General features: G+C 41.0%; 1 protein-coding gene across 1 annotated transcript in view; it reads right to left on the reverse strand.

The window, feature by feature from the left end:
* The window catches only part of LOC117525342 (receptor tyrosine-protein kinase erbB-4-like), a 1,053,282-nt gene that overhangs the window by 471,419 nt on the left and 557,624 nt on the right, over nt 1-24,239 (reverse strand). Inside the window, exon 3 of the mRNA XM_034187180.1 lies at nt 21,990-22,176. Coding sequence (XP_034043071.1) covers nt 21,990-22,176 — 187 coding nt within the window. The remainder of the gene's footprint in view (nt 1-21,989; nt 22,177-24,239) is intronic.

Below are 24,239 nucleotides of genomic sequence, written 5' to 3' on the forward strand. Positions count from 1 at the left end.
CAACAGGGGGCGCAATGAACGGACAATGGAGGAAGGTGAATAACAAGGTTTACTATTGTGAAACGAGCACAATGAATACAACAATCACAATTTGGGGTCGAATCCGCTGGTGTCGTGTGGGCAGGCTCGAAGGTAGGAGACGTCCGTCTCAGTCGAACCGAAACCACCCAGATCTCCTCTGCCACCGAACCCTGGAAATACTGGAACCGCCAAGTCCCGAATTCCCAGGTGGCCACTGCCTCCGCTCGTCGGATCCGGTACTGCTGGCGGGAGAGAGCAACAACACAGGCGTGGATGCGACAGCACCCAGCAACGGAGAGGGGAGAAGCCGCCTCCACCTCCAGTTACAGTATGACAGGCAGGTGAGTACTTATCTAAGCAATTCAGCTGTCCTGAAAAGGTTTAACAAATCTGTTAGCTATTTAGTCAGAATATAAATGCAGAGAACGTTACCTTCGTCTAAAGGCGATATCTCGGCACTGAGGTGGAGACGCCGTCCTCCTGATATACCTCTGTGCTGAGTGGAACAGCTGTGTCCGGTGATGGGTGACAGCTGTCACCCAGGCTGCTCCCATAAGGCGGCAGCGCCCTCTGGTGCCTGGAGCCCGCACTCCAGGCAGGGCGCCCTCTGATGGTGGTGGGCCAGCAGTACCTCCTCTTCAGCGGCCCACACAACACTGAGGACCATTTATTTTTCAAGAATTCAGCTGGGATGTGAGGACATTAAGTGGAAATGTGGTGTAAAATGTTATTCTGTGTGACCTGTGGATATTTGCACAAAAACATACACAGCGGTCATTATCCCATGCATTTGTGTATGTGCACAACATTTGTTAAAACAAAATTGTTTGAAACCATACAACTGTGAAGAAAATATTCCTGTGAATGCATCATAGATTTTCTGAGTTTCATAAAATAGTGAGGAAAAACTCTTGAAGTTCTGAATGAAGCAAAGAAACAGGAGCAGATGAGTTAACAAACAGCAGTTCATAAATCTTTACAATTAGTCTTAATTCTGTGTTAACAGTCTAATAGATGATACAAATGATTCAACATTTTGAAATGAAAGGATTCATGTAGTTTTTAATTTAGCTTTAAAGGTCTTCTGCTTAAAGGATGAAGCAATGCCACATTTTTTTTAAATATATATATATGTTGAATTACCAAATAAATGTTAAAAGCCAGTGTGCAGTGATTTTGTTCATTAAGCTTTGATAAATAGAGAGAGAAAATTACAAGAATAACTGCAAACGGTAAGTGGACTGCATTTATATTGCGCTTTTCCATCTGAATCACAAGCTCAAAGTGCTTTACAATGATGACTTACATTCACCCAATCACACACACACTGATGCCAGGGTGCTGCCATGCAAGGTGCTCGCTACACGCCAGAAGCAACTTGGGGAATAAGGACCTTGCTCAATGGCCCTTAGTGATTTTCCAGACTGATGGAGATTTGAGCAGAGGATCATCTGTTCTCAAGTCCACTGACCATCACCTCGCTCAGGCTGCTCAAATTGATTATGGATTTGTTTGATTTGCTGTGTGTGAGTGACCAAGCATTGACAATAGTTCACAGTTTTGGCTGCACAGAGGTAGCGTGGGGCCCCCCCATATCGAATTCTGCTTAGGATCACATGAAGGTTTGTGTCATGGATTCCATAATACCAGAAATTTAGTAGTTGGTACTCATGTCTGAGGGAAAAACAGAGGTCAAAAAGGCCAAATCGAGGTGTTGCTTCGTTAACACAATACTTGCAGCAAAATTGTATGTCCCACAGGTGTACAATACAAAGAAAAAATGTTTGGTTTGGAGGTTTTCCATTCAGACAATAATGACCATAATATTGCTTGCTGGAGAAGCCAAAAGAAACATTTTAATAATACTGTGCAATAAATTATTTGACCAGTTGATGTCAAGATGATGATCTGCTGTGGGCACCATGAGCAAGACCAGCCAGAAGCTCAAGATAATATTAATATGACACTTCAAGTAGCAAGGATGGTGGCCAAGTGGTTAATGCGCTTGGTTTCAGTTCGGAAGGTTCTGGGTTCAAATCCCACCCCTGCCACATTTCTCCATGTAATGTGGAGTTGCGTCAGGAAGGGCATCCGGCGTAAAACCTGTGCCAAATCAACATGCAGATCCACCTTGGATTTGCTGTGGCGACCCCAAGTGCAAACAAGGGAGCAGCCGAAGAGACTTACTTCAAGTAATGGATTTTAGTGAAGCCTGGGAGTTATGGTTTCAACACCACAAGACTTAAGCAAGGCACAGTTTCATCTCATCTTATCTGACACAGCTCTCTGACATTTTTATTTCATCAGCTTTGATTTTTATTACCAGTGGTCACATAGCATTACAGTGAGCTGTTCCTGACTCTGCTTTATGTGCCAGTGAGGTGCTAGGAAGCCCTGATTCATAACACAGAAATAAATAAATAAAAAAAAAATAAAAAAAATGCTTGGTGAATGGAACCTTCTATCAGTGAACAGCATTTTAGGTTGATGGAGGTTTGGTCAAATTTGATGTTCTGTATATATTTATTTCAGTCTTTGAGGTTGATGGTCAAATCAGCGATTTTGTAACTAGTCATCCAACTAAGGTACTTTTAAAATGGAATACTCAGTAAAATAATAAGTTACTTTTTCAAAGAGTCATCAGTAACTGGATTACTCTTTCAAAGTAACTGTGGCAACACTTTTCATGATATATACAGTATTTACCTTTGGTTTAAGCAGTTTCTGGGTCAGTTACTTAAGGAAATCTTGTTTCACGTTTTGTGAGTTGTTTTTTTTTTTCATGTTTTGCAATTCACGTTTTGTGGATTATTCACATTTTGCAGCAGATTCACATTGTAGGTGTCAACAATAACACTAACCCAGTTTGTCTATATCAGAGGTCTCAAACCGGTTCCAGAAAGGGCCAAGAGGGTGCAGGCTTTCTGTGCAACCACCCACTCCAGCAGGTGATTTCACTGATTAAGATCACTTTGAGCTGGTGAAATCAGTTAATCAGTGAAATCACCTGCTGGAATGGGTGGTTGCACAGAAAGCCTGCACCCTCTCGGCCCTTTCTGGAGACCTCTGGTCTACATGAATAAAAATGCATATTCACTAAATATATGAAGATTTTCTGTTATATTTTGAGCATTAGAGCCGCAGTATTGTAAACAAATATATGTCTCATATTCAGAATGCTGAGATTGTTCTGAACATTTTGATGTGCAACACATAGGCATTATACTAAAAGAGAGGTCTCAAACCGGTTCTAGAAAGGGCCGAGAGGGTGCAGGCTTTCTGTGCAACCACCCACTCCAGCAGGTGATTTCACTGATTAACTGATTTCACCTGCTCAAAGTGATGTTAATCAGTGAAATCACCTGCTGGAGTGGGTGGTTGCACAGAAAGCCTGCACCCTCTCGGCCCTTTCTGGAACCGGTTTGAGACCTCTGTACTAAAAGAAAGCACCTTAAAAGGGAAATTACTGAAAGTATGGTAAAATTGAGAAAATGCCATTGGACCCTAGAGGGTCAAAGTTCAAACATTACAGTTTGATTACCATTCACAGAGTGGTGAGGGCGGTGCCAATTATTCCTCCTTGTCCACACGCTTCTTCTACAGGAGTTGGAGTAGAGCTGTTGCTTTTCTGTGCTTGGCATTAAACAGTAGTCATGGAAGAATTGTGTCCTCTGTACCTATGATACTTCTGATATTACAAAAAGTTGTACCATCAAATTTTGGTAACAACCTGGTCCCAAAGAATCAGTTCTTGTGACATCCAGAGGTCCAGCCATATTATAGTATTTGTGTATGGTGATGCTTTCAAAAAGATAAGCAGTAAAGGCAGAATTTCGGCATCAAAACAGAAGGCAGGCTGTAAAGATGGCCTACTTGAAGTTTACCTTCTTTTGTCTTTGTAGATCAGATGGTGCTCAAAAATGTGCATGAGCAAATACGGCCATTCACATACAGGCATCAACTTTTCTACTCAATAAGTGTACATCATTCTTTATTTTCACTTCAAAACTTCAGCCAAGGCCATGTTTTTTTTCATTTCCTATTCACTTCTTCACACTGCTGTGCACACACACACACACACACACACACACACACACACACACACACACACACACACACACACACACACACACACACACACACACACACACACACACACACACACACACACACACACACACACACACACACACACACACACACTATCCACAAACCTTTCCCAGCCTGAGTGTTCCTGATATTTCATATTCATGAGGATAACTAAGCTAAGCTTGATTGAAAGGTGCATCGAAGGGAATCCTGCTCAGCCGGAGACCTCCATCACCCTCTTCCTCATCCTCTGTTTCCCTCAAATCCACAGAGCCTATGTGCTGTGTACGGAGAGTGCAAGACAAAAATCAATATGTGCAATGCCATAATATACCAATGACAAATTGATTTCATCCCAGTCCATTTCTACTTAACTTGGAGTATGGGTGGGTTTCACCGAGGGATCTTGTTTTGTACCTCTTCTTGATATGTATATAATGTTTTATCTTCTCATCTGTGGTGCTTGTGGATGCTATTGATCATTCTACACTTCTCCTGTGAGTAGCTCAAGACAGCCACAGGAATAATATGATGGCAACATCAAAGGCCTTGTAATGGAGAAGACAGTCGGCTTTGGCATCAGTAACGCACTCAAAGGAAGAGAAGGCTGCTGATCTATGTTACTTGATGTACAGAAGTGGACTTGATGGTTCACACATACGAGGTCTGTTAGAAAACTATCCGACCTTTTTATTTTTTGCAAAAACCATATGGATTTGAATCACGTGTGATTGCATCAGCCAAGCTTGAACCTTCGTGCGCATGCGTGAGTTTTTTCACGCCTGTCGGTTGCGTCATTCACCTGTGAGCAGGCTTTGTGTGAGCAGTGGTCCACCCCTCTCATCGGATTTTTATTGCGATTAAAATGTCTGAACGATTTGGAGCTTTGCTGCATCAAATTTTTCCAGAAACTGTGAGAGACCTTCAGGTGGACACCATTCGGAAAATTCAGATGGCTTTCAGGGACGATTTTATGGGGATTACACAGATTAAGGAGTGCTCCAGCCAGTTTAAAGACCGCCCACAGCGGCTGAGAGCGCAGCGCACTCCGAGCGCCGATCGACAGCCTGAAACCCAGCTGAAACAACCAGATCATTTCCAAAGTGAAGGCTTTGTTGATCCGGGACGTCGTCTGACTTACACAGAAATGGCAGAAGACGTGGACATCAGCACTTTTTCGGCACAGTTTTTGTCATGGAAAGAGAAGCGGAGGGATGCGCCACAGAGTCGCTCATGGCGCGGGACAAAACCACCTCCGTGTTGGTCTCACAGGACGGCTTTCAGATGGCTTTTCCGCACGTCTGTCTCAATGTGCCAAAAAAGTGCTGATGTCCATGTCTTCTGCAATTTCTGTGGTAGTCAAACAATGTCCAGCATCAACACAGCGTTCAGTTTTGAAATGAACGGCACATTCCACTGTTACAGGAGTTTTTGTCATGGAAAGAGGAGCGGAGAAATTCGCATAGCGCAAAGCAACACTGTGATGAAGCCTCACAGGACATGTTCTGGCATGTCCAGCTCATCCACAATTTCTCTGAGAGTCACACGACTGAAAAGCCACCGAAAGCCGTCTGAAAGCCATCCTGTGAGACCAACACGAAGGTGGTTTTGTCCCGCACTATGAGCAGCTCCGTGGTGCATTCCTCCGCTTCTCTTACCATGACAAAAACTCCTGTAACAGTGGAATGTGCCGAAAAAGTGCTGATGTCCACGTCTTCTGCCATTTCTGTGGAAGTCAGACGACGTCCCGGATCAACAAAGCCTTCACTTTGGAAATGATCTGGTTGTGTCAGCGGGGTTTCAGCCTGTCGATTGGCGCTCGGAGCGCGGCGCGCTCTCAGCAGCTGTGGGCGGTCTTTAAACCAGCTGGAGCACTCCTTAATCTGTGTAATCCCCATAAAATTGTCCCTGAAAGCCATCTGAATTTTCCGAATGGTGTCCACCTGGAGGTCTCTCACAGTTTCTGGAAAAATTTGATGCAGCAAAGCTCCAAATCGTTCAGACATTTATTCACAATAAAAATCCGACAAGAGGGGTGGACCACCGCTCACACAAAGCCTGCTCACAGGTGAATGACGCAACGGACAGGCATGAAAAAACTCACGCATGCGCACGAAGGTTCAAGCTTGGCTGATGCAATCACACCTGATTCAAATCCATATGGTTTTTGCAAAAAATAAAAAGGTCGGATAGTTTTCTAACAGACCTCGTATGTTTTTCCTGAGTCATATTTCACAGAATAATGACAACTGCGACAGAACAACTTGGCACAAAACTTGGTTTTTCATTCCCAGAAGGAGCTTGTTTGGCTGTCAAACGCATCTGAGCAAAGAGAAGCAATATGAAAAACCACCCATCTGTTGGCAAAACTTAAGGCAATTCATTTTTGTTGATGATGTTTTCAAGCAAAACTTCTTTGTATCACTCATGAATTCCTTTTTTTTTTTGTTATGACCGACTGTGGAAAATCAGTGCTCCCCAGACTTCATCAACATGTCAAATGTACCACAAGAGGAGAAAATACATTGGACAAGGTTCACACCAACATCAAGCAAGGCTACAGATGCACCACACATAGGCAAGTCAGACCACATCTCTCTGCAACTCATCTGCAAACCATTAAGACGGTCAAAACATGACCAGATGGTGCTTCTCAGCAATTGCAGGACTACTTCAACAGCACTGACTGGGACATCTTTGAGGATGAGGACCTGGATGTATTTATGGACACTGTACTGTGTTATATTAAGAACTGTGTACATACACTCACTGTGGAGAAACGCATCCAGATCTACCTCAATGAGAAACCCTGGATGGCCAGGGAGGTGAAGTAACTGCTTAAGGTGAGAAACTCTGCCTTCAGAGCTGGCGATAGGGCTCTCTACAGCATAGCCCGTGCCAACCTGAAGAGAACTATCAGGAAGGCCAAGGAGGATTTCAGGAGGAGGATCGACAACTGCCTGGCCAGCAACAACAGCAGGTAGGCATGGACGATGGTCCGGCACCTCAACAACTCCAAACCCAGCATCAGAGCTGCTGAAGGTGACACACTGACAGAAGAGTTAAATCTATTCTTTGCTCGCTTCAAGACTGTGACACCAAGAGCAGCCACATCGCCGACAGCAGCCAGGAACAAATTCACTGTGGGGGAGCACGAAGTTAGGCGCACAATGAGGGATGTCAGCCTACGCAAAGCAACAAGCCCTGATAGCATCTCTGAATGGGTGCTGACCAGCTTGCTGGGATTTTCACCAAAATCTTCAATTGGTCCCTGACACAGTCTGCTGTCCCGTGGTGGTGAAGTGTTTTGAAAACTGGTTAGAAGTCACATGCCATTCATAACCCCCACGTCAGACCCATACCAATTTGCTTACAAGGCCAACAGGTCAACAGAGGATGCCGTGACCGCTGCCCTCCACAGCACGTTGACCAACCTGGAGCAACAGTGTAACTCCACCCGTCTTCTCTTTGTGGATGATAGTTCAGCATTCAACACCATCCTCCCCCATAGTCTCATGAGGAAACTGCTGAACCTCGGTCTACCTCATTCAACATGACTTTGGATTAAGGAATTTCTGTCAGATCGCTCACAGAGAGCCAGGATTGGGCCCCACATATCCACACCTCTCACACTCAACACCGGCTCCCCTCAAGGCTGTGTGCTGAGCCCGCTGCTTTACACCTCTGACTACACCCCTATCCACACCAGCGACACCTTCATTAAGTATCGGGATGCCACCAAAGTGGTAGGCTGTATCACTGGAGGAGATGAGTCCGCCTACCAGGACGAAGTGGAACAGCTGACGGTGTGGTGTAGAGAAAATAACCTGCTCCCGAACACATCCAAAACCAAGGAGCTAATCACTGACTTCAGGAGAAACAAAACAGACATTCAGCCCATTATCATTTGGGGAGCTGTGTGAAAAGAGTCAGGGACTTACGTTTCCTGGGAGTCCACACAAAGGAGAAACTGACCTGGGACAAGAACACCACACACTTGGTAAAGAAGGCACAGTAAAAACTCCACTTCCTGAGAATCCTCAATTTTAATTTCAATTTATTTTCAGTTATATAGCGCCAAATCACAACAGAGTTGCCTCAAGGCACTTCACACAAGTAAGGTCTAACCTTACTAACTCCCCAAGCAGCAGTGGTTAAAAAAACTCCCTCTGAGGAAGAAACTTCAAGCAGACCAGACTCAAAGGGGTGACCATCTGCTTGGGTCATGCTACAGACACAAATTACAGAACAATTCACAAAACGAATATACAGGCAATGCTGTTGGTGCACATGACAGGAGGGTCTCCAGCACAAATACCACACCCATCTCTGGATGGAGCTGCACCTTAAACAGAGAGGAAAAAAAAAAAAAAAACAGAATCAGGCATCAGAAAGACAAGAAATACTGTATAATTTGCCAGCATTAAACAACAAGAAGAACAGGAAATACTAAGGTGATCGCCGGCCACAAGCCCTGAGCTTCACTAAAAGACCCAGAATTTAGGTAAAGTTGAGGCTGCAGCACACTCCGTTTCCTAATAAAATTAATTAAAAGAGTAGAAAGCATAGAACTATGCTATGCCAGTATGCTAGCTATACGAAAGGTAAAATAAGTGCGTCTTAAGTCTGGACTTGAAAGTCTCCACAGAATCTGACTGTTTTATTGGCACAGGGAGATCACTGCACAGAGCAGGGGCACGATAAGAGAAAGCTCTATGACCCGCAGACTTTTTATTCACCCTAGGGTCACAAAGTAGTCCTGCACCCTGAGAACGCAAAGCCTGAGCCAGTATATAAGGTTTAATTAGGTCAGCTAGGTAGGGAGGTGCCAGTCCATGAACAATTTTATAGACTATCTGGAGGATATCCTCAGGAAAAATAACATAAACCAGAGATTGCTCGTGTCTTTTTAGCATTCCACCATGGAAAGCATCTTCACACACAGCCTCTGTATGTGGTTTGCCTGCTGCCAGAGGGTCCTTTGTTCAAATCCCAGCCTGACTGGAAAATCATTAAGGGGCCTTGGACAAGGTCCTTAATCCCCTCATTGCTCCCAGTGTGTAGTGAGCGCCTTGCGTGGCAGCAGCCTGACATCGGTGTAAATGTGAGGCATTATTGTAAAGTGCTTTGAGCGTCTGATGCAGATTGAAAAGCGCTATATAAATGCAGTCCATTTATTTACTATTTAAAGGACTCATCCCACCCTGGCCATTCTCTGTTTGAGCTACAGGGCTATTACAGCAAGTCCAAATAGATTGAAAAGCAGTTTCTACATAACTGCTGTTCGGGTTATGAATGCCACTGGAACCAAATAGCCATTTCACATGCTGCACTTGAAATGAGTGCAATATTTGTTAATGTGCAATATCCACTGCCACTAAAATAGCCACAGTTTTGTACATACTTTTTTATATACAATCCCTTATTGCTACTACGTACTTGTAATATTTGTCTTTGTTTTTATTTGTGCTTCAGACACAGCTTTTTCATTCTGTAAAATTTTATGTTTCATTTCTTCACCAGACCTTTTAAGTCTGCTTGTGGTTTACTCAGGTTTATATTTGTACTGAAAGGTTACACCTTACCTTTCATTGTATTTCATTGTTACAATGACAAAAAAAAATCTAAAAGTATTGGCATAGCTGTTACAGAACAGTTGCAGCTTCAATCCCCAAATGGATGGGTAAATGTCACATTCTGTTGTACAAATCTTTCCATTGTTCTAAAACCAGATCTGGTTTAAAACTTTCCTTTTCGCTAAGGCTTATAGTTAGGGCTGGATCGGGTGACCCTGGACCATCCCTTGGTTATGCTGCTTTAGACGTAGATTGTGGGGGGGTTCCCATGATGCACTGTTTCTTTCTCTTTTTGCTCCGTATGCATCACTCTGCATTTAATCATTAGTGATCGATCTCTGCCCCCCTTCACGGCATGTCTTTTTCCTGGTTTTTTTCCCTCAGCCCCAACCAGTCTCAGCAGAAGACTGCCCCTCCCTGAGCCTGGTTCTGCTGGAGGTTTCTTCCTGTTAAAAGGGAGTTTTTCCTTCCCACTGTGGCCAAGTGCTTGCTCATAGGGGGTCGTTTTGACCGTTGGGGTTTTTCATAATTATTGTATGGCCTTGCCTTACAATATGGAGCGCCTTGGGGCAACTGTTTGTTGTGATTTGGCGCTATATAAGAAAAAAAAAGTTAAGTTAAGTTAAGTTAAGTTTTCCTTTAATACGTTTTTTTATTTGTGATGGTGTTTTCTGATAATTGATTGCTATGTCTTATACATACATACATACATACTATTTTTAATATTTATCTGGTCACCATGTATACCATTAATAATTCATGTTATACACTATACCAGCTATACTTTCCAATAAAAAAAACCTTTCCAATAAAAAAAAATATCTTTGTAATAATACACAAAAACCATGCCTTGATATATGCTTTTTTGTTCAAAATTTTGTTATTGTTAACTGATGGTGGAGAAAACAACAAACAAAACAAAACAAAACAAAAAAGCAAAAAAAACAAGAAAACAAGAACACATGCAGATAATCTTGATTCTTCCACTTTACAAACACATATACAAATACTGTGCAGTGGCAGCCTGTCCAAGGTGTACAACGCCTCTCACCCAGTGACCACTAGCGCCACCCCTTCACCATTAAATGGTTCAGAAATTGAATAAATATAGAAATACTGTTCATTATACAACCCAGAATCCCCCCCCAAAAATAAATAAATAAATAAATAAAATTGAGAAAGCATGGAAAATGCAACAAACAAACAAACACACAAACAAATAAGCTTGTACACCTTAAAAATAAAATAAGATTTGTTTTGGTTTGGTTTGGTTGATTTGATTTGGTATGGTTGATTTGATCTGCTTTGGTTTATTTGATTTGCTTTGGTTGGTTTGGTTGATTTGGTTCTATATGCATATCTTCCTTTTTAGGATATCTGAATGCTCATTGACTAAAATGCAATCTATTAAAGTTGTGTGCGCAAAGTGCTTTTATTTATTTATTTTTTAAGCTTACTGACAGTGATCAGCACCTGACTGCAGTCCTTGGTGTGCTTTCCTGTTACATAAAACCGGAAATTGTTCACTTTAACTTAATTATAGTAACTTCAACAAAATACACCTGTATAGAGCTTAATAATAATAATAATAATAATAATAATAATAATAATAATAATAAGTAAGAAAAATCAACACCCAAACTGAGTCAGAGTAATGTGTTTTGGGATGCTTCAAATCTGCCTTGTTCATCTTCTGAAATTGTTTTTAATGCACAAGTAAGAAAACAACTGGAAGACACTGGGTTCAGATTGAAACTACTGATGCAAATGTGAGTTATGAAGTGGAGCAGATTCAGGCCATGGCTGTTGCTGCTAACTTCCCCTGTACTTCATGGCTTAAGGCCATGGATGGCAGATCAAACAGCAGCTTCTCACACAGTCCAGCAGCCCCAACTCCCTCAGCAGTGGCTTCTGCTTGGCACCACAATGAAAAAGACTCAAAATAAAAAAAAAGATCAGCTGCTGCTGGTGGTGGACAAATACAATTCCCCAGATGTGCCACAACATGCATGAAAGAATACAAGACAGAACTTAACATACAAGCGCATAAAGCTGCACATCCACTGGCGGATGCCTGTGTTGTTTCCTTCAACTCTTGGGGATCACCAGGAAGTAAAATTTGAAGAGAACAATGAGATACGTCTGAATTATTTAGAGAGCGGGTTTGGAAACAGGGGCAACAAAGCTCACTGCCATGCCTCGCCCTTATAAATCAGAATAAATTCTAATCGCTCAGTGTTGAGAGTGTTTGCAGTGAAAACTGATAATATTGTCTGTCTCGTATTTCCTCAATGTCTTCTTGAGATCTGTGAAGCCACAGCGTGCATATTGTCTTCCTGAAAATGACTTGGTGGAAGCTTTCTGTGCAGGTTGGGCAGCGCTACGGGAACATGAGCAGCGGGAGTCGACGAAAAACAGCTTTTACTGACATCCGTCATCAACAAGGGCACACGTGCCACTCGCAGGTGCGCGCTAATAAATCATGCAAACTGCATTTCTTGTGCTTCGCTATGTGTAAAGGACAAAGATAAAAAGAAATCATTTTTGTTGCGATTGTACCAGAGGACAAAAAAAAAGTAGCAAATTAGGAGCTGAAGACAAATAACCATGACTTACTGATAACACTTGTGCTTATTATTATTATTATTAAAATGAAACCCAAATTGCTTCCCTTGATTTGTGCAGTTAGGGTTTGTTTCAAAATGAGCAAATAGTGTCTGTAATCTTGTTTTGTACACATCATGATTTGGCTCTGGCACTAGTCAACCCCATTTAGCCCTTTAGTATAAAGGCTCTACATGTTATTTGTAAGTCAAGATCTTCAAGTCTTAGATGTCAAGATGTCAACTGATTCTCCAGACTCACGTGTTCAGCCGACTGACCATCAATACTTCATATTTGCCTTAGAGGTGTCAGTTTATTCCCTGCAATGGCAGGAGAATCACCAGTGTCCAGGATGATGGAAGACCTGAACAACTTAAAAAAATGGTCAGAAGCAGGAGTAATACCAAGAATGGGGGACCGACATGTGCATCTCAAAAAATTAGAAAAGCCAGGGCTGTGAAAAGAAAGTCGTGAAATCCGAGGAAAATTTGCAGGGAGTCGAACCGGAGTGTAGGGCCCTTGGGGCCCCAGAAACCAAATTAATTTTGTATGTATTGACATATTTTCAGCATCTCCTGGAAGAAAAAAATCTCAAAAGAAGTGCATATTTAAATAATCCTCGACTCAACCTTTCATTTGAACTGTCAATGTTAATGTTGAAATAACAGAATATGACATGGAAGTAGGACCTGGAATGATTTTCCTTCTAATTGTAAACCAAATTATGCATCAACTCAGAACAATTAAACTACATGAAATTCATGAAGACTGAAAAGACTGTTAAAAGTATTTCAAAAACCACAGCTAAAACTTATAGAATATTTTGAAAATCAGGGTAAAATATCAATAACATACCTTATAGTAAAAAAGTCACATACTGTTGTGTAAATTCCTATAAATCCACAGTGTCTTTTTCCCATGAAAAAAAATCTACATTAATAAAAACTCATTTACATTCTTGTGGAAATTCCTGTAAATCCACTCAAAGCCAGAATGTCTTTTTTCTTGTGAAAAAGTCAACATTAATAAAAACTCATTTACATTTTTGTGTAAATTCATGTAAATCCATTCAAAGCCACAACGTCTTTTTTTTCCAATGAAAGTAAGTGTAAATAAAAAATAAAAAAGTCACATAATCTTGTCTAAAATCCTGTTTGAACAGCACAATGTTTATTTTCCAGGGAGACAAAAATTCTTACTGTGTTTCTTGATGGTACAGTTGCTTTTTATATTTATCTTTCAGGTGTGTTCATGAAGCCAGTGACAATTCCACAGATTCTTGTCCTTGTCAAACTTCTTCAAACAGTCTTTCTCACCATCTTCACTCTTTCTGACGTCGCTCCGTGACACAAAGATGCTGCAAAACTCTTCTTTTAAAAACTTGAGACTCTAAAAGTTTGCAATGTCCACATGCTACACGTTTAGCTTAAGCGTCTTGCAGGAGCCACACAGCGTCACCGCAGCAACCAACCAGTCCCGCTTTATGACAACTGTCATAACAGCTACGCTTTGAGTGGCATTTTTCCTCCGCAAAGTTCCGCGGATCCAAGGACACAGATTTGTATATGTAATGCACAGATCAGTGTCCGCGGAATTATACAGCTTGCACAATGTCCTAAAAAAGGAAACGCTTTGCGATAGGCATTTTAAGAACTCAGTGACGATCACAATTACAGAGTACAACACTAACACCGCCCCCCCCACCCCACCCCCATGATGAAATCTGGCCAGTATTTCAGAGAGAGACAATTTTAGAAATTCGAGTTTCAATAAAAAGAAACTAAAAAAAAAAAAAAAAAAAAATACCCCTGTGGATGGTCTCCGTGAGTGTCTTCTGGACACAGCAGTGTCTTCTGCTGACTTGACAACTGTCAAGTCAGCAGTCTTCCCCATGATTGTGGTTGTGTGTATGGAACTAGATTTGAGAGATCCATGGTAGTCATACAGCATAAATAGTGTGTTCTATTATTTTGAGATATGTATTTTCTTTTTTTATGATCAGGAGGCTGTAATTATCAAAATTAAATACAAAAAAAATAAAAAAAATAACTGAAACATTTTAGTTTTTATGCATTGAAAGTAGAACATGTTATATGCTGGGGTACCCGGCACTCCCGGGTTAACCTGTTTTAGACATAAACCAAATGCCAATCATTTTAATCAAAACAATTGCCCAACATTTGTTTTTGTAATGCTAATGTAAATAGAAATATAATACTTAATGGGCTAAAGTTTTTCCGGCAGAACTATAAGGGGTGGACTCCCCAAACTAAGTGGAAATACTTGGTTAAAAGACAAACACATTTAAAGTCCTTCATACAGACTTTGTTTACAATCAAATTCATAACAAAATTACACACAAAAGGTAGGTAACAGTAAATGTAAATATCAACGAATCAAAATTTCACTGTTTTTACATTGCAATTTTACAAACATAAAATGAATGCATTCAGACAGGAAGGCAAACTGGGTTGTACAGGATAGTTAGGTGCTTAACAGTTGAGAACATAAAGTAGCTGAAGAAAGGGATTAAATAAACAGAGATGGCCAACACATATACAGGGCTGGAAATTTGAATCTGCCTGGTCATACCCACAGCCTCAGCCTAAGCATGTTGTTGTTTTGCTGAGTGTGCTGTGGCTGTGCTGTACTGAGTGTGCTGTAGAAAGGGATTAAATAAACAGAGATGGCCAACACATATACAGGGCTGGAAATTTGAATCTGCCTGGTCATACCCACAGCAGGCTATTTTGGGGGTTATTTTCAGTTCAACTTTTAAAAAAATGGTACCAGTTTGTGGTACCATGAGTTTCCTCCGCAGGGTGGCTGGGTGCTCCCTTAGAGATAGGGTGAGGAGCTCGGTCAGTCGGGAGGAGCTCGGAGTCGAGCCGCTGCTCCTCCACGTCGAAAGGAGTCAGTTGAGGTGGCTCGGGCATCTTTTCCGGATGCCCCCTGGACGCCTCGCTGGAGAGGTGTTCTGGGCACGTCCCACTGGGAGGAGGCCCCGGGGAAGACCCAGGACACGCTGGAGGGACTACATCTCTCGGCTGGCTTGGGAACGTTTTGGGCTTCCCCTGGAGGAGCTGGAGGAGGTGTGTGTGGATCTTGAGGTCTGGGCAGCTTTGCTTGAGCTGCTGCCCCCGCGACCCGACTCCGGATAAAGCGGAAGAAAATGGATGGATGGATGGTACCAGTTTGTTTCCCATGTCATGAGGATTCATAATATATATAGTTTTTAGGGCTACCTATTATAGTTTGGGAGTACATCCTGGACAGACAGACGTAGCCCTTTATGTATATAGATGTTCACTCTTTGAAATTTTTTTTTTTTTTTTTTTTTTTTTTTTAGATGTACCTGTATATGAAGACTGTGTCAACCTATGGTACACAAGAATTGGGGGTTGGCACATGATCAAGACCAAGAAAATCATCCACAACATGTATTAAAAAGAACCAAAAACAGACTTCCTCCCCATGAGAGACCAAGGGGCTGCCATCTCCAAATCAATCATCAATTTTGAAAATGGAACATCAACAAGAAGTCATTTTGTCCATGAGTTGCCATCTCTAAAATGAATTGCCAGAAGAATAGAAAGAGAAAATGGTGAAATTTGATGTAAATATGAAGGAAACATAGCAATTTGACCTAACCTGATAAGTTAAACATTACTTGAATATGAAGAGCTGGCAAACTCAAAGCCTTCCAACATACAGTAATATGATATCTGTAAGAATACCTGTATGCAACAGCATCATGTTTGGACCAGCAATCATGAGATAAGGGAGTGAGTGAGTGAGTCCACCCCAGTTACATCCTGTAGCTCTCTCTCCCCCCCCCCCCCAAAAAACAAAAAACAAAAAAAAAAACATACAATGAGCAAATAATGAGGAAAAACCCATAGGTAAGCTTTGGTGCACCTGACTGATAGACCAACTATATATTGCTTGTGCAACTTTCTAGCATCTGCCACCTGCTGGACTGTTCATGAACATGTCCAACTTCAAGTGAGCATCAATTAACACATGATGCATGGTTTGTGGATAAATTGGATAAATGATCAAAAATGACAAACAGCTGTGGTTAAAGTCACATTTAGTTTGTCTGCCTCCTGAATACTGAGAACATTGCATGCTTGTTGCTACGCCAAGCTAACAAACCAGCAAAAACACAGAGCAACACAATGCCATGTGGGTATTTTCCCCAAAAAAATATAGAAACAGAACAGAAACCTAAAACTGGTAGCAAACAAAAGATAGAACATGTGGCTGGGGATGGTGCCAAAATATTTTGTTGGTATTGTAATAGCTAATTCTAAACATTGCCATCATATTTTGAAATTTCTTTTAAACATCATTTTAGAGTTGCATTAAAAGAAAGGAACTGTGCTAAACTGGGCCTCAGTATGTCACCAACTAATCTGAAAGATATGGTTTGAAATGTTCCAGTTGGATTAGTGTTGGAACCTTAAAACACAACTCAATGTCTTTGGTACTATGTTTCATCAGAGGATCCTTGAGTAGCACTGGAAGGACTGTGTCAAGTCACTGGTTACTTAGCGAGACTCAGATGAGGCATGCCACTTGCATTGCAAAGAAAACATCACCTATGATGTTTAGGCCATATAGCCATCCTTCTCTAGACGTGACCCAGCAAGCAGGTGCCTCACTGTTAAGGACACCACAAAGTAGAGAAGGACAAGGGATGATTACAGTTCAGCTGGCTCTGGCAGACAGATGAACCAGTTGTTTGCCTGGGTTTTAGTCAAGCAGAACCCAAGACAGTTCTGTAGTGTGGTGGATATGGTGATGCACTAGTGTATGTTCCAGTCCTCCATGCTTCAATCCCATCACCTAATTGCAGTGATAAATTTAACCAGACAGCTTGTTTTGACATGCACCAAGGATAACAAGCCTTTGAGAGTTAGGAGGGCTACTACACATCAGTGAATAAAATAGCCTCTGCATTGTTTGAGGTGACACTGAAGTGCAGGACAGCAGAACTAAAATACAGCCTTTGACCATCTTGTTCGGCTTAGTGGGTATTTCCCTACAGAGCAATTGGGATGGCATGTATGGACATCTGGAACAGATATGTACATCTGTGACAGAAATCTAATGTGAATTGCATCAAGCCCAAATTTTGCATGAACTGTCTTAGAAATGTGGTACTTTGAGAATGTTAAACATTAAACCTCAACTATATTTAGCTGTAGAACCTATATAAAGAAATACAAATTTTTCGCGGTATGATCCCTCTAAGCTCAAAGAGAACAACCAATGGTACACAGGCCTATTCAAAAAGCAATGTGTGCATTGCAACCTCAACCTTATGTTTGTTTGAAATTACATTTTTGGTAAAATAATTTTCCTGAATCACAAGTAAAAGCCACTGATGGGTAACTTCTAAATAATTCCAGATCTGTATCAAATTGATGGATAGAATAAAAGTGTGTTACTGATCATTGTTGCCTTTGGAGTCTTAAGGGCCTTTCACACCGCACTCTTTATACACTTCAGACAATGCCTCTAAAAGCATTGTGACGTCACGTCGGATGCGTCAAGGGGTTGGAGATTTTCACTCTGATTTTTTCCAGAGAAAGCTGAGCGATTGCCATGTTGGATTTGCGTCGGCAAAACCATGAAAAAGCTTTAAAATCAGCAGTAGAACTATTCTCCCATCACTCTGCCAAGCCAAGGGAGGACTGACAACTTGGTGGGATATCCATCGAACCGTGGCAGCAGGCCGAGCCGCACGGAGCAGCCGGGGTTCAGGTCTCTCAGACTGAAGCAGGCAGCCAGGGTGATGGAACAGACCCACTCAGTCAAAAATTCCTCACTTTTGGATATATAAAAACACCCAGTTTAAGCAATGGAGGTTACTTCTGTGACTTTATGTGAGGTGAGAATAATTTAAAAATAAATTGTGACGTGCACTTCTGAAGGTTTAATATTTGGCTAACATTAGCTTAGCCTTTTAACTGCAGAATCACGGTTAGCTGAGTGAACTTTATAACTTATAAATAATTTTTTTTAACCAAATGAAGTTGCAGTGTTTTTGTTAATTCTGAGACCATAAAAACTCAACTTTGAATAACTTTTTTCATTTTTTTATTTGTATTATTTTGAACTGTTTAGTGTTTCTTTATATTTTAGGATATCTTTTTTGATTTGTCCCACAATCAGGAATATTTGCTGTTCAGACACACTTCAAAAAGTTCAAGTGATAAGCTTAACACCAAAACCTGAAGTCCAGTTGGACGAAAACATCTTTGCTCTTCAAAATGGGAGAAAGTGTCTTTAAAAACTCCACCAGAGGATGAAGCTGCAGAAGAGACTTTCATCTGGTTAAAATAAATGGCCTGAGAGTCCAGCAAACCAACACCTGCTTCTAAAAAAAAAGCAGGTATTTTATTATTTTTAAAAGCTGTTTCATTTTATATTTTACCATTAAATGAATAGATCATTAAACATGTCCGTGAAGTCCCAAAGTTCAGTCAAAAGGCCTTTGCACAGGTGGAAGAAGCCCTGGCCTGATTGTGCATAACTTTAAAACATTCGCAATCACTAGAAAAGTCAAATTCGTTTTTTAGAAATTGCCTTGTCCTGATTGCAACATTCAAAGCAATCACATAGTCAACGAGGACGTAATTAAATGTTGAAATGACTAAATTCAAAAAATGATATCATGAGGTATATGTCGCATTAACAGTCACATTGCAGTCATTGTTAAATTATTTCCTGTTGCATTTATAATAAGCATTTGTATTAATTACAGTGTTTGTTTTTCTGGTTGACATGAGATATGAATAATCTACCAGTCTTAAAAAAAAATTCAAATCTCCATGCTATTTTATTTGTCTAAAAATAAATGTCCAAGGTTCCTGATGTTAAACAAGAAATAAAAGGTAACTTATGGTTTTAATTTACAGATGAAGAAAGGTTTCTAAAGAATCTTTTATTATTATTATTATTATTTTTTTACTATTTTATTTACAAGTGTTCTAAACTTTTTTTTTACAGTAATCAGAAATTAATTTTGAGGTTAAAAAACATTTGAAAGGATTTTTCTTTCTTTCTGTTTTGTACAGATCAGTGGTTTCTGCTACTAGTCTTCCGTGTTTTGGCCGGACGCATCGTTTCTATTGGACCACGCAAAGCTACGTCACAGCTCAGAGCGTCAAAAGTTGGATTTGGTTGAACTTTGACCACTGCAGCCTGACGGCAATGTGTACTCCCGGCGGAAGCGTCACTTTAGCTTGGCTTTTGATGCGACACTTCTGACGCGTCTAAACAGCGATGCGTCTCATTGAAAATAATGTTTTTTAGACCGATTCGTGATGCCTCCAACGTGGCTGATGCCTCCGGTGTGAAAGGCCCTTTAGAAATAAACTATTAAAAGTCTAACAATCAATGGCAAGTAATAAAGAGCAGTTGTCAAAAAGGTCTTTAAGTTGAATGGTGTGTTCACACACATTCGGGAAATCCGGCCAGGGCTAAAGCAATGGGAACGTCTCCACCAAATGCAATCAGAATGTCATGAATGCTGTTTTCACACCGTCCCATCGTTTAGAATGTAGTCAGACAGCAGTCAGACTGCACATCGTCTGCCATATTATGGTTGTTCCACCTCGACTGCTCCACTATTTTGAACATGAGCAAAACATTCGTAGCAGCCGCGCAGATGGGTCTGACTGTTTAGACTGCTCCGAGACTGCTGTCCGACATTTTCCAAATTCACCTCAGTGCTTCCCGACTGTGGGTCAACGTTACATTCAGGCGCCATTCGGCCTCATTCGAGCTATATGTGACAGGGGTTCTCAGAGTGGGGTAGCTACAAGCGCAGTTGCCAAGTCTCGGGAGAGAACAAAGCAAGCAGAGCTTCAAAATCAAACCCAAAACAAGACCACTTGCTTCCTTAACAACATATATTAAACGATTTTGAGTTTGAAGAGCAAAAACAGATTTTATTTTACCAACTCATCCATCCATCCATCAATTTTTTACACCCACTGATTCCAATCAAGAGTCACAGGGGGCTGTAGCCTATCCCAGCAGTCATGGAGGTGGGGTATGACTGGGTACACCCCGGACAGGACACCAGTCTGTTGCAGGGCTCAAATGTTGCAAATGCCAATTATGGCAATACCAAATGTCAAATCTAAATATTTAAAGAAAACATTTACAACAGGCAAAGACATGCCAAAAACACAGCTATGAGATGAACAAGCTAGTCTGTGTGTTCAAAATACATAAGCGACTGTCCATTCAATCTTAGGAAAAAAAGTCAACAAGAGTACAAGTGGCAGTCAAAAAGAAAAGCATCTGAGGCACATTGGAATTTATTTACTGGTAATTTGTGCTTAAATGTAAAATATCTGATAGAAGATATTACTGTAATTAAGTGTTATCCAGTGAATGAAGAGATTAATTGAAAGGGGTTGAAAGATTTTTGCAGGCAAAGCTTGCATGGATGTTGTCTCCTTGTTAGAGGATGATCCCAACTAAAGATCTGACAGTTTACCGCGGGCACACACATACCCTGCTCAGTGTGTGTTTGTGTACTACATGCATGGTTTTCTGTGAATACGACAGGTAGGATGTACTGTCACCTGTGTGAAGGTTCGCACATACAAGCAAAATGCAACCAAACAGCTGTGATGCAGCTGATGAAAATACATTGTAAATGTCAAAACAAAGTCACTTCCTGTTTTGGCCATCAAGCAACCATACTATTATAAACATGCACCAAAAAATGCAACCTACTACTCATAAATGTTCCAAATGACTAAAAAAACAAACAAGAAGCTCAAAGTTGCAGATTTTATGTAAACTTGGGAACAAGCCTTCATAAATCACTTGCAAACACAAGGTCCATTTTACTGGGGAACTTGCTACTGGTCCTAGGGTCCACTCATCCTGGTCCTAGTATTTAGGACAGCATGTTGAAGTTGTTTTTACTTTTATGGTAGGCTATATGTTGCAAAAAAGTAGGTTAACTAATGTTACAAATGTGTGACAACAAAAAAAAACCAAACAGTTTAGTTATGGTGAATTACCATTATTTGTTGATTTGCAGTTCAAAAGATTTATAGACAAGAGTACAATTAAAGGTGATTAATGGTGTATGTCAACAGAATCGTGTTTTATTTTTGTAAAGTGAACAAAACTGGATCTGGTTTCTGGTTGTAATATAGAACATAAAATAATATAAAGAGGTTAGGAACCTCAGAATTCTGGACCCTAGGACCAGTGGACGCTAGGACTAGCAGACCCTCCTCCTTTACTGTGGCTGAACACATCCAGACGTGTCTCACTGATCTAGAATTACTATTTAACTTATGTATATATAAAACAGCACCTTATATTGGCCAACATGGTCCAATGGTCCTGAATCTATTAGAATCCAAGTATGCAATCATATGTACAGAGTTAGACAGAAATTTTGTGGACCCACTGACTGACTCACTGAATCAATGACTGACTCCATTATGCCACACAAACCAAATTATAGCATGTAAAATAGTTGATCTGTGCTATAATGTAAAGCTACAATGTAAATAACAAAAATGCACTTTCGAAGTGCATTCATCCAGCAGAACCACGTGACTGATTAGCAAGTCACATCACCACACTTCATTCAAAAACGTTTCATGATATCCAAAGAGATCAGACAAATGTCAATGACCACATGAGTCCCACCTGTGAGGTTTTTCAAGCCCAGCTGACGCAGACCAAAGTTTCCATCGCGTCTGTAGTTGAGGAAGATGGCAAGGGCATATCGATCTTCATACAACTTGGTCCCACGGATGATCCTCAAGTTCTCCAGCGGCAGGTAGTCAAACTGGTTCAAGGCCACCAACACATAGCCTGTCACTTCTCGGATAGACTGCAGAGAGAGAGAATTTTGTCAGCAAACCCTTTAGCTATGAACTGTCACACCACATTAAAAGACAGAAATACTACCATACATTTATGAGGAACTTTTAGGAATTATTCAAACTAAAGCACATGACAGCAGATGAATTCTTCTGGTGTATCCCCAGGCAGTGATAGAATTTATTAAACAGCTGGCAGACCTTGAGGATGTATTCATGTTTTTTTCCTCTGTGGATGATAAGTTGAGGGTTTAGGTTTTCTATCCTGATACTGTGCAGGTTTTTGTTTTTTCCAGCCAGCCTTGCACTATTTTACGGAACCTGGGAGAGGTCACTTAAAGTGATATTTTTTTTCTGGCCATGATAATTTGTGCACACGTTTTCCTTTAATTGAGCCCGCAAATTAATAAAATGTACTCTCAAATTAATAAAACGAGCGCACAATATAATAAAATGTGGCACAATATCATAAAATGAGCACACAATATAATAAAATGAGCACACAATATAATAAAACTGCACATTCTCTCTACATGCAAAACATTTTGCAATGACACTTCCAGGGCTCCGTACTTTTTAATAAAAGGAGTGCAATCAAACAGCATGTCTCGGTAGATGAACACAAACTCAGCTAACTATGTACACAAAAACCTTTTTTTTTTCCATTGTTTGACCTGTCAAGCCCTTTAGTGCCCATTCTTGGCACATGGCCTATATGGCAGAAGTCTATTTGAGACATTTTTAGCTTGGCATTACCCTCTTAAATAGTTGTGGGTGGTTTGGATATGAAATAATAATAATAACAAAAAAGCTGGAGCACTGCGCAAACATCCACCAACAGTAGTTTCCAATTCCACAAAATCTTTCCTTGGAAAATCTTTTCATGGTCAAATCCTGCTAAAAGTGGCTTCTCATAAGCTAAATTAGATGTGATCAAACGTCAGGAGTATGTATTTAGTTCATGCACTTGAATCAGACCAAATCAGATCCAGATCAGTCTTTGTCAGGCGATAGTGAGTGCCAGTCTGCACCTCACGTTCAAATATGAGAGTAATTGGGGCACGCGTGATTCAGATACGAGGTCTGTCAATAAAGTAACGGTCCTTTTTATTTTTTTCAAAAACTATATGGATTTCATTCATATGTTTTTACGTCAGACAAGCTTGAACCCTCGTGTGCATGCGTGAGTTTTTCCACGCCTGTCGGTGACGTCATTCACCTGTGAGCACGCCTTGTGGAAGGAGTGGTCCCGCCCCCTCGTGGGACATGCCTATCTCGGCTTTCAATGCTTACCAGTCCAGTAAGTATCAGAGAAATTGTGGAGAGCTGGGCTTGTCCTAACTTGTCCTCTGACACGCCGAAACGGAGGTGTTCCTTTGTCTCGCTCAAACAGCGAATCGGTCGTTACGCACGAAGCCTCCGCGCGGCTTTCCATGACAAAATCTCTTGTTAAAAGTGAAATCTGCCAGAAAATGGCTGATGTCCAGTTCTTGTGATAACCAGAGAAAGTGCACACGACGGTCTCATATCTACAGAGCCATCAGCTTAGAAATGATCTGGCGTTTTCTGCCTCAAAGTTGCAGCTCGGAGCGCGGCGCACCGAGCATCCTTAAAGCCGTCCTTAAAGCCGTCCTTAAAGCTGTAGTAACACTCCTTATTCTCTGTGAAGCCCGTAAAATTTTCACAGAAAGCCAGATAAATTTTTCAAATGGTTTCCAGCTGCCTGTCTCTAACAGCTTCTGAAAAAATTCTGATGGAAAAAAAGTCCAAATCATTCCGCCATTTCCAGACAATGAAAATCTGACGAGGGGGCGGGACCACTCCTTCCACAAGGCGTGCTCACAGGCGAATGACGTCACCGACAGGCGTGGAAAAACTCACGCATGCGCACGAGGGTTCAAGCTTGTCTGACGTAAAAACATATGAATCAAATCCATATAGTTTAAAAAAAAATAAAAAGGACTGTTACTTTATTGGCAGACCTCGTATAATGTAAAATATGCATTAAATAGGGTTTTCAATGATAAATTTAAATGGCCACAAAATCTGTAATCTGATTCAGATCCTACATAAT

Source organism: Thalassophryne amazonica, chromosome 14 (assembly GCF_902500255.1).
Source record: "Thalassophryne amazonica chromosome 14, fThaAma1.1, whole genome shotgun sequence".
Lineage (NCBI taxonomy): Eukaryota > Metazoa > Chordata > Actinopteri > Batrachoidiformes > Batrachoididae > Thalassophryne > Thalassophryne amazonica.